The sequence below is a fragment of the Molothrus ater genome, chromosome 19 (genome assembly GCF_012460135.2).
Source record: "Molothrus ater isolate BHLD 08-10-18 breed brown headed cowbird chromosome 19, BPBGC_Mater_1.1, whole genome shotgun sequence".
Taxonomy (NCBI): Eukaryota; Metazoa; Chordata; class Aves; order Passeriformes; family Icteridae; genus Molothrus; species Molothrus ater.
Window position 1 is genome coordinate 5751775 of NC_050496.2, and position 16490 is coordinate 5768264.

The following is a 16490-nucleotide window of genomic DNA, read 5'->3' on the forward strand; positions in this document are numbered from 1 at the left end:
CTTCAAGGACCAAGGAAGGACCAATTCTCCTGCAGAATTTCGCTGCTTGTGGGTAATCCAGGGACAAACCTTCAGGGAAGCAGCAGTCTGGAAGCACCCTCTGGCTAGGCTTTCCAAAGAGGGGCTGGGTAATTTAGTGTTTAACAGACGTTGAGAAATATTATTTCTTTTTGGTGAAATTGTCTAATCAATCACTTTTTAATTCAGCCTGCTCTGGCACCCAGGGTACCCTGGGAGGCTGTGGGCTGCTATGCAGAGAGAAATAAGGCTGGATCACTGCTGGGTACCCACATCTGGGGTTCAGCCCCGTTGAGGGGAGCAGGCACTGTCCTCCCAAACCCACCCCCCGCCTCTGCCAGCTCTGACATCTCCATAGCACATCCTATTTTCACTGCCCCATTGCTCAGCATCGTAAGACCCATCCTGATGAGGAGAAGGGGAACAAAGCAGGCCAGCACAGGTCAGCCACTGGGAAGGGGTTCCAATAGCAAGGACATACTGCTGCTGCTGGGGGGAGATGGTGACTCAGGGCAGAGAGAACTGGTTAAATCACAAACCAGGACACATATGGGGCCAAGAAGGTGCTGGGGACAGCTGCCAGGCCTATGCCCAAGGATGCCTGAGGGAGCAGCAGGTGCAGCCACCTCCTGGTTCCTGCCTCCTGCCAAGGCAAAGCCATGGCACAAAACCATCCCCAGCTGCGACCCTGCAGCAGGTGCCCTTTCCTGACCCACTGACAGCTCCTGGGCTGACCAAATCCATCCAGGGAAAAGGCTGGTGAGCACTTTCCTCAAACCTTCAAACAGCTGAATCCCCTCAGGGACACATGGCTCCTTGATGGTGGTGAAGCTTTGCCTAAAGCTTCTTCTCAGGTTCAAAGTTTTTCTTTCCCTGGCCATTGCTCCTCCAAGTGCTGCAATAGACTGAATTCCTCCCCAATGCCAGTTTGGCCTCAGATTTACAGCCCAAGCCCCAAAATCTGCTGCTGCTTGTGAGGTCCTTCGAGAGAATCACAGTAGAAAGTGTTTATTTCCATCATAAAGATCTGCTTTAATATTTTAACATAAATCAAGCTGCGCTTTATGGTGATAATAAATTTGCTGGCAGAAACTGCCTTTGCAGCCTGAGGCAGCGGAGCAATTCAATTTGTTTGGCTTTAAGTGTAAGGAGCCGTAATTGAGAAGGGGGAAGTACAGATGTTTTAATTGAGTTTGCAGCTAGCACCCAGAGTTGCAGTAGGCTAATAGAGAAGAGGTGAGGGTCTCCATTACCCTCTCCACTTGCCATTTCTCCTTGGCCTGCAGATCCATCCGTCATGGCCATCCCCTCCAGGAATAGCTGCTCCGTGCCTAAGCATGAGGAAGAAAGGGATGGAAAAAGAAGTCAGACTAAACCAGATGTATAATGTGCATTTTATTGGTTTTAATCCCATTTTTAAAAAACTAATTACAGTCAGGACAAAGCATCAAGTGTGCATCTGCAATAATGAATTGTTACTGCTGATAATGGCCAAATAAAAATAGACTTATTCACGATGAGTGAGAGGAGAGAGCTCGTGCCCTGCACCATGGGGTCACCCAGTGTCCCCTCAGCCAGTGCTGGCTGCACTGAACCGCTCCCTTCTTGTTTTCTCCAGTAATTTTTAAGGCATCGCTATATCATGTTTTATATAAAAAATGTTCTCTGCTGTAGAGCTTCTTTCTGTTAATCACCCCAATTCCTCGGATATATTTGTTTTGCTGCTGTGCAAGGACAGCAGGTGTCTGGGAATTCATGGTTATTTATTTGAGAAGCACTCATGCTCCTTGGGGAGCACAGTAAGGTACCATGGCAAAGGCTGGAACACAAGCGCTCAGCATCCCATTCCATCCAATACCTGGATCCAAGCAGCTCTTGGTGGTGCAGCCCCTCAGAGGTCACTGTCACACATTGTTGAGGGGTAGAGGGGGACACACAGGCCAGGGAAGAGAAGGCACATCTTTAAATGTAAGAGATGGCAGGAAAGAGGGTGCCAGGCTGGGCTCCCTCCTTCCTGAGAAGGGAAGGGAGGGTGAAAGGAGATGAAATAACAGAGAACAGCCCTGTTTCCTGGCTGCAATGAAATGTGAAGGCAAGAGACTGAAATGGGCATGTGGAGGGCAGGAGCTGAGCCAAGGGCCTTGCAATGCATGGGCAGCTCAGGGCAGACAGCTCTCAGCCCCTCCATGAAACCACATCTGCACACTCATGCAGAGGAACAGCACCCTCAGCCTCTCCAGCTTCCAAAGGCTCATTTCATCAGCATTCAATTCTCCCTCCAGCTCTGCCTAGCTCCCAGCTGCCACGCAGGTGGCTCCCAGCTCAGCTGCCCCATAAATCTGCCCTCCAAACTACTGCTTCCTAAAAAAGACACCAGCACCAGATACCTCTAAAATACCTTCTTAATTTGGTACTGAAGATACCACATCAGCTTTCCAGGAGCACTTGGGGATGTTTAAACTCACTAGCAGGGGCTGCAAATGCCTGTTTAGGATCAAGCTGGAGAGAAGATGAACAGTCTCTCCAGATTCTCTCCAGGCAGCTCAGCAAGGACACAGTGGCGGTGCTCAGGCTTGAGAGGTGCAGGGTTTTGCTTTAAAAGCGATGAAGTGGTTTTATACAGCTCCAGGTACTTGCATATTCCCCCAGGAGGAGCACTTCAGGTCATATGGAAACCAGAAAGTCCTACTTGAAAACAGAGCTTGATTAAAAAGAGCTGCAGTTCAAAGCTTGCTTTAGTGAGTGATGACATTTAATACTGCAGCAAGTGCAGAGGGCAGGAGGATCTGATGTGCACCTGGCTTTGAACCTGCTTTGATAACAGGGGGTTTAAAATAGTTCAGGTGAAAACTTTTAAAGTTCTTTCTTCTGTCAGGAAACCCCTTACGATCTGTGCCCCAGGGCTTCTGAACACAGGACCTGGTGACAGAGTGGGATCTTACAGTGACCACAGTCATCCTAAAAGCAGAGCCTCTCGTAGAGCTGCCTAAGGTAGGAGCAGCCCAATTCTGAAAGAAGCAGAGCAGGAGCAGTCCCAAGCCCACCTTAACCCTGTGCAGAAAGACAAGACAGAGTCAAGCCCAGTTCCAGCAGGGTTTCAGGTTTTGCTCCCTTGTTTCGGGAGCTCTGCTGCAGGCAGGGCTGAGCCAGGGCACAGCCGTTTCCTCCTGGCACCAGCTCATTCCCCTGAGTTAACACCCACCTTGTTTCAAGGCTAATTACCCAACGCGGGAGCCGGGAACGCTTCAGTGTGCACAGCCGAAGCCTCTGGCGTGTCAGGACTGGGTAATTAGCACCTCCCCAGCCCACACCGATCCCGATCCCGGCCGCTGGAGTTCGGGGCCTGGCTGCTTGTACCAGCCCCGGGCAAAGCTGAGAAAGGGAGAAGGGCTCTGCCAGTGGAAGGCTCCGAGTCGCCTGCTGGAGCTGAGGGAAGCAAGGCTGATTTCCCTTCCAGTGGGAAGAGCTGTATCCCTGCATGCAGAGGGGCATTGCTCTGCCCAACTGAGCTGTCACAGCACAGGAGAGCAGGATGGAAATGCGAATGTAAACTCCCAGGCTGGAGAAATCCAGCTCTAAGCAAAAGATCCCCTATTCCAGGCAATGTGCACAAATATGATAATGCTTCTAGAAAAAGAAAATGTAACAGCACAACATTACTTCTTTCTGAATTAGGTCTATTTCCACCCTTATGCTTTCCTTCAGCTGGCACAGGAGGTTGTTCTGAAGGAGTCTCAGCAGAAAGAAGAGACTCAGTTATCCCAAACTCCTGCTGGATTCTGCACAGCACATTCCTGCCTTTGGGAGAAGGGACATTTAATGATGCAGCCAAGGCTGTCTCTCTCCTGTGTGCCGAGACCTGCGGCACACAGAGAACCACAGAGGGACAGACAGAGAATGTGCTGCTCTGACAGAGCCAAAGGCAGGAATGGCTGGACACTGGTTAACAGTGCAGACTGCCAAGGGCTCAGCCCCAGGGCTTTGTCTGAGAACCAGAACTGTAACAAGGCTGAATCCACTCCACCCACACCCAAAGTGGAGTGAAGAAAGTCTTTGTCACCAAGCCAACGGCCTGGAAACTTCCCTTCATACTGCCTCTCCCCCTCAGTGCACAGCTCCAGAGGGGGAGCTGAAATGCTGGAGTCTCTGGAGCTCCAGAGGGAGTGTGCTGCTACCCTCATCAGAGCTTTGACTCACTCAGGACAATGTTTGCAGTCACAAATATGAAGCAAGAGAAACCCCAAATGAGCACGAACACAATCCAGAAGCTGTGCCGGAAAGGGGAGAGGTGCTTGTTCACCGTCCCACTGCCGAAGACCAGCTGGGTGTCCTTCCGACTGCAGTAGGCCAGGAAAGCTGGGATGAGATACTGGATCCCATTCCCAGCATAGGCTCCCGTGATCCCCACCAAGGACTCCAGATCGTGGGTGCAGAAAGCCACCAGCACTGGGGGAATCAGCGTGATGGCAGGAAAGACAATCCTATCCACCAGCCACGGGTAGGTGCCCCCCTCTCTGTGGAAAAGGGTCTTCCAGTTGTTGCGTAGGGTCACTGCAATGATGGGGAAGTTGGTGCTGATGGTGAAGACCGGGAAGAGGCCCAGGAAGTACCGAATGAAGGCCACGCTGACGATCTCACAGTTGGTGAAGTTGAGTGTGTACATGTCCATGAGGGTGTCGTTGCGGAAGCAGTAAATGGCAGTGAAGGACAGGAGGCTGTAGAACGCCAGGATCAGGATGTAATCAAGCAGCACGAGCTTGTTGACGTGCTTCTTCTTGGAGATGGGGGTGATGAGGGATGGCAGGGAGTGCTGGCACATGAAGGAATAGACACACACCCCAAACAGATTGCGGATGCCCGACAGCTCGGCCATGGACGGGTGACCTTCAGCCTGGCCTCTGCTGATGCGGATGAGGGCCAGAATAATCATGAGGATGAAAGCTGGAGAGAGAGAGAGAGAGAGAGAAGGTCTCAGGTCAAGCCCAGGCCCATGCTCCTCATGACCTCCTCCCACAGCACTGGCAGTCTTGGCACCGGCTTTCTCCTGCTATGCAAGAGCATCTCCTTATCTCTTTGATGCACCACCTTATCTGAGGGTGGCAAGGTGCACAGGAATTAATCGTGATGTGCTGTCAGTGCCAGTCAGCAGATAAGGGAATGGGCTCAGGCATCTCCCTCCAGTCTCCTTCCCACAGGGACTCACCCTCCCACCCCCAAGAGCACAGGGCTGTGCTGTGCCCTTCAGAAGCAGAAGGCTGACACGGCTGGTGAACCCTAAGCCCTCAAGGGTTTTGGTCCGTGGATGCTTCTGCCACACACACACACTGGTTAAATACTGTCATTTCAAAAAGGCTGAAATATGTTTGGCTCCAATGTTACCCCAGTAACAGTCCTACCCATTTCTAACTGGACTAGTGTTTTCAAGACTTCCCCTACATGCACAAAAGCAGCAGCTACTAGCAAGCTTTCCTGTCCCTGGGATCTGTCAAGCATGATAGAGCAAGAACTAGCCAGCCATTTCCTGGGTAGAAGGAACAGGCTGTCTGTAGCTAATCCCAGGGTGGAGAAGCCAGTCTGGAAGGGACTAAAGCAGCACTGAAAGACTGCTATTAAAATTCATCATTTCTAGACACAAAGTCTGCTTGTCTACCCTTCACTTATGTCAGGAAAAAGCCTAACAACATTTTACAATGCTTATTACAAATAACAACATGCCAGGGACAACATGAATTGAGGAGATTGGGCTAATGCCCTTATTACTCTGAAGGTGGAAATTTGAGCCAGAGCAGTTACTGTGAGACTCTCATTCCTACCATGGCATATGGTAGAAAACTAATTCTGGTGTCACAAAAATTGCATCAACCTAGGAAAGATGATCAGCAGCTGCTGGAGTTAACAAGTAATGGGGAGAAAAGGACCTGCCTGGCAAGGCAGCAAGCAGTGAGATTTACAGTCTGGTGCTGCAATGGGTGGCTTGCACAGAGCTGTCCTTGCACCAGTCTGAGGCACAGGAACAGAGCTGTGAATTATCAGGTAATGAAAAAAATCAACAAAATGCTGAAACAACTACTACAGACACCTCTGAATGTCATTAATATAAATCCAGAGGAATTAAACAGAGCAGTGCACAGTTCAAGTCCATACGAGGCTGGCACCAGTGCTAGGAGCTGGGCAGGCTCACCATGGGGTGACAAGATCACGGGCTTGCTCTGTGCCCAGTCCTGCTCCCCACAACAGGGGAGATTGGGAAACCCTGCCAGGGATAGGACTAGGGAAAACAGTTACAGACCAGTGAGTGAATACTGCCTCTCTTGTGCACAAAAATATCAGATTATTCTCACTGAACATTGCCTCCCATATATCCCCAGCACTTCCCAAAACCCTCTCTCAGAAATTCACGCTCTCCTGCAGCAAACAGCAGCTCCATGCTGAACTCTTCCCAAGCCACATGCTGCATTTCACCCTGTGCTGCCTCAGGAAACCTCTTGCTTCCAGCTGTTTCCCAGTGACAGGGCACGTCTACCAGCCCTCCCCAAACACCACACTGACAGCAGCAGATCCATTCCTCCACGATACCACGAGGCCAGGTTGTTTTGGGAGTGCTAGGCTCTACTTCCTCCCCCAAGGGCAGTCACACAGAGCTATGGAAGGCAACAGCTCATTGCTCTGGGGGTGTGCAATTCCCCTTGCCTTCACTCAAGCCCAGCAGGTGAGGGGCACTGAGAACAGGGGTACAGCTGTTGTGCCTCCCCACTGCTCCCTGGAGGGGAGATGCTTGCCAGCCATATCTGCTCAGCAAGAGACCCAGAAAGAGCTGTGTTCCAGGTGATGTGACATGGCTGCACTCCCTGGGGTTGCACAGGCTAAAAGGAAGAGGAAAGGATGCCCTGAGTAATAAGACAAAGCAGGCTGGGCAGCTCTGGAAATGGCTGAGACTGTTCCTTTTCTTCTTGCCTGGGAGAGGTGGTGAGGCTCTGCAGCCCCATCCTGAGCTGGTCCTGTACCTGGGCTAATGTGTTTTAAAAGTCTCACACCTCTCCCCCTGCACACTAGGACAGTGGATCTCCTCATGCTCTGCTCAACACAGTAATGAGTGATCTATTTCCATCCCCCAAACCCACTCTCACCATTGGCTCAAAGCCCCACTTTCTGCATCAGTGCCAACAGGACCAGGGAAGGTCCTGTTTCAGGCAGGCAGCACCCCAATCTTGAAGCATCTCCCACAGACTCTCCTCTGCCCTGACGTGTGCTTTTCTGGCAGAGAACACTGAAGGAGCAGAATTCTTGTGGATTCCCTAAATGATGGATGGTCTTTGGCTTATGCAGCTAGAATTTAATATATTTGTTTTTCATTAAATATGCATTTCAGAAATTTATTATAATTACAAGGAGTGAGGATCCAATACTAAGATCCAAACTAGTTTTGCTTCCAACAAGGCAAGCTCTGCTTCCCTGCCTGAGCACTGGTGCACTGCAGATGCAAGACCCTTGAGAGGAAAGGTGCTGAGTAAACTGGAAACTCCCCCTGCACAGTTCCAGCCTCAGAAAGGACAACAAAAGCGCTGCCCCATGGTTGTTTTCTCTCAGTCCCTGAGGCAGAAGAGTTTCTCACTCCTGGAACTGAAGAGCTAAAACACTTGCCTGTCAAATTTATCTCTCTGTCCCTGAGAGGAGGCGAGCCAAAAAATGAAACTCTGAAACCTAGATATGGTTTGGATGATAAGTCAAAATGAAAGGAAGATGACAGGCTGACGGACAGGCAGCTTTGAGCAGAAAAGAGGCAGCACAAGATCCTCAGGCACACACGAAGCTCCCACTCACTTCCCCTACCTGGGACAGCAGGCTGAAGGCAGAGCCACATGACACTATTTCATGTCACCTACTGTTGTCACATCAGCTGTCCAACAGCATTCCTTCACCACAAGAATCCTGGTGAAGACATGGATTCACAAAAAAACCCTTGATGCATTCTTCTCCACACAGAACAGAGGACACAAGCAATGTGTTCCAGGTATGAAACACCCTCAGACCATGATCAACATCACCCAGAGCCACAAAGCAAGGTTGACAGTGATGGCACCTTGGATTGTTAGATAGTTACATGAAAAATTTGCTTTAAGCCTTGTTTTACATAAATGCTTAAAAAGCAATCAAGGGTTTTGCTTGTCCTGATTTTTCCACAGTGTTAAACCCACTCCAAGCCCCCACACCACAGGCTTGGCAGTCAGCAAGGCACAGAGGCCACTTCTTGTCTCATCTTGTCTCTTCTAGATGTTCAAGCATCATTTTTAGTGAAGGATTTAAGTGAGCCTGAGGAAAAAAATAAAGAGGGGGTATGCCATAAAGGAAAATTGTGATGAATCTCATCCCAGCCATCCAACTGCCTCTCCTGCAGACTCTCTTTGCTCCCCTCACTATCTGAGGAACAAATGTTCTCAGATAAAGCAGACCTTGCAGTCAGCTACTGCTCCTCTCCTGCTTGACTCAGGAGATGCTGATTCAGAGACAGGGCAGTTCTGCTCTGGTTCTTGCAGGTGAAATAAGGATGAATATGGATGAGCAGACGTCCAAAGTAGTACAGTTTGGGAAATATGTGAGTCTGGGGATATTAAGAAATACATTTTTGTGCATTTTGATAGAAACATAACAGAGCTGCAGAGAAGCAGAGAAGATAATTTAGCCATTCTGAGTTTTAGGATCATTTTACAGAGTCAGAGAAAACACCTCTGTAAATGAAAAATGGTGTTTGTACATGAGTTTCATCTCTCTGCAGAAAGGCTATTGCAGAAAAGAAAATAAGTCCAAGCCTCAAACACATTTTTTTCCCCTGTCATGGTAGCTTCCTGCAAGAACTGATGCTCAGAATGAGCTTCTGGTTTAGCCCCCCTTGCATCCCTGCAAGACATGGTACTTGTGAGATGTTCACATCTTCTCCAGCCCTGTCGCTACTCCCATTCCTCCTTCTGCAAGGAAAGTCTGAAGAGAACATCAGCACACCTGCCTGCCCCCCCTTCCAGGGCCCAGAGAGGCAGTGGTGTGCAGCCACCCCACGCCTGGCTGCTCCCCTACCCCCCAGCCATTTGTCTGAGCTGGTGCCACGACACGTTTGTGGCAGGGCCATCCGTCACCGCCGGCTGACGGTGTGACAGAGCTTTCCTGTCCAGGCAGAGAATCAATATGCCAGGAAATAATGATAATGGATCACCCTATCCCAGTGCAGGCTGCTTGCTTCCGTTTTCATACATTAGGCACAATGATGGATTCCAGGAAGAAGTTTTCAGGAGCTTCCTAAACCCAGTCTCCTTGGAAAGGGGAAGATTTCTCCCTACTTCAATCCTTTATCAAGTCAAAACACAGCAGGCCACTCTTAAACAGAGGAATAGATCTCATTTAGTTTAACATTAGGCAGTTTTTTCATAGAAAGGGCACAAAACCAGGAGCATCTGCTCTGTACACACTGAATGGGCAAGGAACACATCAAGACAGCCCTACCTTCTGCATCCCCACTTGACACTTGTGCCGTCTACTTCCCTGCTGATGTCTTTCTAGGATGTTGGAGCCCCCTTCTCAGAGCCATCTGGCTTCCAGCAGTGATGTGGGCAAGCTGAAGAGCCCACTACAACTGTGGAATCACCAGGCATTCTGGATTCTTTGTCATTTGAAGTATTAAAGCACAGCTGGAGTCCAACATGCTGGCAGAACAAAGTACCTAAAATTAAGACATTGATTTTTAAATTTAAAACTCATTTAGCTAGTTTCTCTTGCAGAAGCTATATCCTGCCACTTGTTCATGACCTCCAGTTCTCCACAAACTCCAGAGCAGCAACTGATTAACTTCTCCAACCTTCAGAGGGGGTTTCTATATGAATTGACAGTAAAGAGGTAACATGAAAACCAGGTTTTCTCCATTAGATGTGGGAGCTGGAGTAGTTAAGGATCGGATTTGGATCGGATTTGACAATGACAGAGCCTAAAACACCATCTCTAGGAAGATGAAGGATTTATGAGTGCAGAGACTGTGGGGAAACAAGATGGATATGTTCATAGAAGACAGGAATTCTCCAGAGAGAAACATCAGAAGGAAAAGAGGAGGGAAATTACTTCCCAGACAAAAGGTATGAGCAAAAGTTGTGGAATATCACTGTGGCTCCTTCCTCTAATGGGGAGCAGGGACTTGTCTGAACAGTGTTACCCTCCCTGCCCCAAAGCCTGAGGGAGGGTCCACATGGCAGAGGACTGTTGCTTATACAGAGAAGTGTGACACAGCTTACCAAGAAAGCAAGAAAAAGCCTCTCAGGCACCTCCACTCCTCCAGGCCTGGCTTGCTCCTGCTGCAGCCATCTCAGACACTGCTGCTTTGGACCAGGTGGAGCCCCTTTTCTTCACAAAGGCAAATTCCATTTAAAAAGTACTGCCAGGACTTTTTGGCAACCAAAAGCAGTTCAGTGGAGCTTCTCTGCTCTAAGGGCATCATATCCCTGCTTTTCTTCATCAGGCTTGCAATACCATAACCAAGATTTACAAGTAGCTTCCCCAGCAGTGTAGCAACACCTGCCATGAAACCAGCACAGCTGCCCCATCTCAGCCCACATCAGCTGGTCCCACAGACATCTGCACACCAGCAACAGCTCAGGGCAGAAAAATGGCCTTGCACTCGGGCATTTATCACAGATGCTTTTTCTCAACATATGGGAAGGAAAGAGGAGCCAGTGAGGCTTGTTTGCTTCTGGGGGAAAATTGCCCATGTAGTTTATGGTCCTCTCTCTGCCAGTCACCTTTGGCAGAAGAACCATAAAACCTCTGCAACCAGGACTCTGCTCTCAGCTCTGCTGCTGGCTTGGCCTATTAGCTCTGACAGTCACTTCTCTGTCCATGTCATTATTTATTCTTCTGAGAGAAGGGAATAATACACACTTTGGTGTCCCTGTGAGCCCAAACTACAGCTGTGCATGCTTTGGAAAGTACTGGCTGCAGAGCACCCATGTCCCATAACATCCAGGTGCTCTGCAGACTTAGCCACATCTTGCCCATCCTGCCTTGGGCCCTACACAGCAAAGTTTTTTATCATCTTGTTCCACCAATGTCACTCTGAACAGAAAGCAGCTTTTCATGCCACAGCCCCACTCTGAAAACCTGAGTGGGCACCATCATCCAGACCCTTTTGCAGGGTTGAATATGCCCTTACATGTCCAGCTCCCCTTCTTCAGCTCAGGCCCATCAGTGTCTGTTGCTGCCTGAATAAAGTGCTCTTTTCAGGAGCATCAGCTCCTCAGGCAGGATCTCAGTGGTCCTGTCCAGAAGAGCAAATCACTCTCCATCTGTGTCTGAAGCTCACAAGGCTCTTCCTCTCACACAGGCACTGCTTCACCCCATTGCCTCCCACAAACAGCACTGAAATGAGCTCCTCAGCCGACAATCCCAAAAGCAGGCATGACAGAAGCACAGCATTTTAACTAACTCTTCATAAATATATTCACTTCTCTTAGTGAATTATTTACCCTGGGCTCTAGCAGCAGCTTCATCTGCTCCAGAAGGGATATAAGAACATGAAGTAACTTTGTTGAAGCAGCATGTCAGAATGAACATGCAACAGTGTCCTGATTTACAGTCCAATTCCCTCATCCTCCTGTATGCCCTACAGTGTGAAAGGAGAGGGGCAGAGATCACAATGATCCCTCCTTAAGCTATTTGCAGAAAGCTCAATTTCTGATCTGCAAAGAGGCCACCCACCTTGAGGACTGTGGGCACTAGCAGACTAATTTCTCAGCAGGAGACTGGAAATGCAGGACTTCAGATAAATGTCACCCCCTCCTAAATCAGCCTCCTCTGTAATTCTCCATATCAGTACTTGAAGGGATGCAGCACAGTGACTCCAGGTTTCTGCAGTGAGTCAAGTCCAGCACAGACAACTCTGCTGCTAAGGATGGCAGTGCCAGTTACCTGAGACTGCTCACAAGGTGAGATGGTCTGAGACCAATTCTCCACAGAGCAGTGCTGTAAACAGCAGAGCTCTGCTGGAAAGAGCAGAACTACCAGAGAAACCACCAGATACAGAAAGTCAGCCCCACTAGCACACTCTGGAGAGCCCTTTTCTAGTTCCTGCCTTCTACCAAGTATCCTGGAAAGGGATGGGATGGAGAAAAGAAGGGTTTAACACAGACTTCCCAGAAATTCTGGTTTGCTTTCCCTCCACCTTATTGGCCCAGGGAAAGAGCTGGGGTAGAGATTTTATTCCTGTGCATGTAATTGTGAGATCATTGTTTGGGCAGAGTTGTGAAGGCTCTGTCTCAAGGGCTTGAATAGATGTGGTGTGATCCAATAGGGAGAGAGAACTGAGCCTGTTCAACCAAACCCAGAAGTTTATTACTCTATGAACTATCTCTTCATTAAAATACAATACTTTCTAATAACTACAATACAGCATCATGAGCAGCACACAGAGCACAGGTCCCACGTGGGAGCTGTCTGGGAACATTTGGCAGAGACAATTTAATAACAGCAGCAATAATCACACTACCAATGTCTTTAGAGCCAGCAGTCCTCACCTATAGAGCTGGACATCTCAGGCTGCAACAGGCTGCAATTAATCGGGTTAGCTGCTTAATACACAATAGCCAGTGTTTGCTGCTCAGCTCCACCAAGCTTTGTCCTTTTGTTATCTTTCCTAATCCATATCCTATCCCATGATGCTGCTAGTCAGTTATTATCCAACTTTATCCAATAATAAAGAGGTAGGGCTGTGCCCCAGTGAGCTGCATCCCCTCTGCTGAGAGAGGTGTATGGGACTTGCCTGGATCAGTCTCTCTTGTTGGCAGCACAGCGTGCCCTTTAGCAGCTTACCCCTAACAGTACCCACTTGATCAGGATTGAAGAAATGAGAGGAAAAAAAAACAGCTAGATAAGCAAGTCTCTTTAGAGAGCAACCCATTGCTACCACAGATTTAAACCCTCGAGGAAAAAAAAAGGTTCTGAAATCCAAACAATGGAATTGGAAATACCAACAGCTCTAAATTTATTGATGGCTCAGTTGGTTTAGCCTTCTGCAGGAAGCTCTGCTCCAATAACTTTGTAAGAGACCTGGAAACAGGCTCCAAAACTGGTAAAGGAATTGACCTAATAACAGCTCTACACTTTTCTGAGGCTGAGGTGGAAGAGAGCTGAAAAAAGGCAGGAATTACACTTTGGGGAAGGACCCTCCTCACCCCACAACAATTTGTACTCACATGGCCCCAGAGCTGGGTAAGCCAACAAGGTTCTAACCACAAATCAAAACAAGGCTTCACTGTAGCCACCACTGTCAGGATTTAAACCAAATGATATTTCATGACTGGCCCTCTCTCCAGGGAAGCACAGCAGGCAGGCTCCCTGTTGCACCCCTTAGGGTGCCTCTGCTCCATCTCCCAAGGCAGCTTAGGTACCTGCAAAAGGCTGACAAAGCATTCTGAGAAACTTCTGCACTGGGAAAGGAATGAGAGCTTGGGTAGGCAGAGCCTTACTCATCTGCCAGCTCCTGGAGAACAGAGATCTCTAAGCAAGGGTAAGGCCAGCAGTTCAAGCACCAACTGCTGCACTGAGTTTAACCATTGGCACTCAGCAATGCCAAGTGACAATCAGTTCTGCAGCCAACTGTGTAACTGCTACTCTTCAGAAGACTGGCAACAGCTTGATTCCTCTGGAAGCCCTCTCTGCCACCAGCCCCACTCCACCTGGAGACACAGATCCACCCTCTGTGCTCCTATCACTCCTGGCAGGGAAGTGCCTTGCCATGCCAGCCTTCCTTCCAGATGAGCTGTCCATGATCAACAGGCCCAGACACGGAGAGCCCATCTGTTTGGGCTCTCTAGTAGCATAACACTTGGGCTTCCAAGCTCCTCCTTCAACTTTCTCCTTATAGAGGCTTCAGAGGTGCCTGTCCTGGCTTAGTCCCTTATCCTGGGAGGATGCCAGATAAAGGGCTGATCCCTGGAACGTCTCCACATTCTTTGAACTGGTCCGTTTTTAATTTCCAGCTCAGATCCCAGTGTTTAAGCCTATTTTTCAGAGAGAGAATGATTTTTTTTTATCTGTGAGGTGTGGAATAAGACTGCTGTAGGCTTTGATAACTGATGTGCTGCTTGTGATGAGCATAAGGCTCTGGAAGAGGCTGTGGTGACATTTGATTATCACTTAGACCAGGAGAAAGAGGGGAAGCAACTTTCAAAGGCAAGGCTGACACTGTTACAAACACCAGCAGAAATGACCTTCACACACAGCTAGCTCTCTCTGCTGCCAAGAACCATCCTCTCAGCTGCTATCATCTGAATCACCAGTACACCTGGGGCAGTGCTGCTTTACATCAGCCTCTTCTGCTCAGAAATCCAGGGACTTTCCACCGGGCTGGGGAAAAGGGTATGTAGTGGGTCCTGTGAGAGGTACATTGCAAAGTCTGTACTGACCTCCCAGCTTAGGGAGGCTTGATTTTTTTCAAATCATGATGCAAAGCATGGGTCAGATTCCCATCCACAGCAAGCCAATGAGCACAGGTAAGCTGAATAAGCCACTGTCCATGGGAAGGTTTTCTTTCCCCCACACAATAAACAGGTATGTGGGAAGCTGCAGTGTTGCTCTGCTGCTCAGAGTGCTTTGCAGAACCACCCTCAGCACCACATGGCTAAAACCAACCCAAGGAAGGTGAAGGAAAGGCACAGTTTATACCAGGACAAAGAGTTCACATCTGGCCATGGGCATGCAGGCAGGAAAAGTCGAGAAGACCACAAAACACTACCCAAGACCATTCTTTAGGATCTAAGCTCTCTAAACACCAACCTGTGTTTAACTCACAACCCTGCTTTTGGAGGAGGGGACAGCAGTGATGTGAGGACATGGGAGAAGCCAGTTTGACAAATCTCAGCAGTATGGGACTGATCCTTACCCCGGGATTTGCAGCAAGAGCTTTTCCTCTGCTCCCTGCATCACATGGCTTTTTGACAAATTGTCTTTCCCAATAAATCTATCCCTCACTGTACACATACGGAATCTGTTCTTCTAAGTAGCCACCGAGGTGCTGTCAGGGTCATTAACTATCATTATCTGGGGCAGCTGTTCCCCAGCGTGCTGACGCAGGAATCAATCAGGCTAAAACATGAATTTCCCCTACACTTCTCCAAACACTGCCTTTATCCCTCTCCATCAAGCCATGAAAGAGAGGAACAGTTCTGCCATCACACCAAGGTTTAGCAACCCTCGTACTGGAAGGAGCTGGCTAAAGGGAAACCAATGGCAGATGAGGCAGGCATCAGCCTGTCACAGAGACAGGATGAGGTCTGACTGATGTCTTTACCAGAAAAGAGGAGGCACGGTGATTGGAATCAGGCCAGTCAGCTGAGCAGAGATCACTCTCATAAAGAAAAAAAAAACAACAAAAAATCCCCATGCAAAACTTCCTCATTTCCTTTAGTACCCCTTAATGAGATAACTTCTTTCTCTGAAGAATGGGGGGGACTTTCAAACCTTTCATGTGCTCAGACAACAAAGGAGAAAAACGGGCATTCAGGATTTTCACACCATCCAAAGTCAGGATTCATTAACTCAAACTGTTCAACATCTTGGACTTGAGAGCTTAAAATCCAACTTAATTTTCCTGGGTGTCAACTGCTTAACCCCATCTCAGGATTTCTCTAGAACAGAGGATCTCTATTCCTCTGCAGTGACTGCCAGCCACCTCCAAACAGGATGAATTCACAGAGAAGGGACAATACCCAGCTGCAGTCTGGCAAAGAGTATGTGTGTAATGGGAAATAGTTAGAGATGCAGCTTTTCTTCTTATTCCAGTGATAGGTATAAACAGAGCTAATTCTGTGTCTGAATGGTCTGGATTTCCACACCAGGAGACTGTTAACCTGCAGAAATGCTGATCATTAACCTGCAGAAATGCTCTTTATTAGCCCTGAGTATCAGTCACTCTGTCTAGGTGACACAAAAATAGACAAACCTGAACATAAACCTCCACAACCTACACACACCTCTCAGCCTTTAACAGCATGTACACACACACACACCAGACATGAGGCAGCTGCATCTTTGAATGACAATGGCATTGGGGAAAAAAACAAAACAAGAGTGATGTCTTACTTCCCTTAAGGGAATGATCTGTCTTCCCAGAAGTTCGTGGCAATATTTTGGAAAGAACTTATGGGAGGAGGACTTCCCAAGGACAGCACACATTGGTTTGGGGGTTTCCAATGCAGCACATCTTACCATAAAGGAAGACTGAGGAAAATAAATGCAAGCAGATGATAAAACTAAGGGTGGAAAGTCTGAAAGAAATGACTTTTTTTCTTGGATCAAAACAAAGATTGTCCAAAGTCTGTCATGCATATGTGTGAGAATAAGAAACTTCCAGCTGGTGGGTATCACAGCCAACACCTAGGCAGGAGACTCTGCCAAACATCTTCTGCCTCTCACACAAACCAGACTAAAATCTCATTTACCAG

At 48.5% G+C, this 16490-nt stretch overlaps 1 protein-coding gene across 2 annotated transcripts in view; it reads right to left on the reverse strand.

Moving 5' to 3' along the window:
* Positions 1-1397: 1397 nt before the first annotated feature.
* Positions 1398-16490, reverse strand: part of TMEM104 (transmembrane protein 104) — a 43804-nt gene continuing 28711 nt past the window's right edge. For both annotated transcript variants that reach the window (XM_036394771.2, XM_036394770.2), the window contains exon 10: positions 1398-4959. In XM_036394771.2, coding sequence (XP_036250664.1) covers positions 4199-4959 — 761 coding nt within the window. In that variant the 3' untranslated portion in view covers positions 1398-4198. The remainder of the gene's footprint in view (positions 4960-16490) is intronic.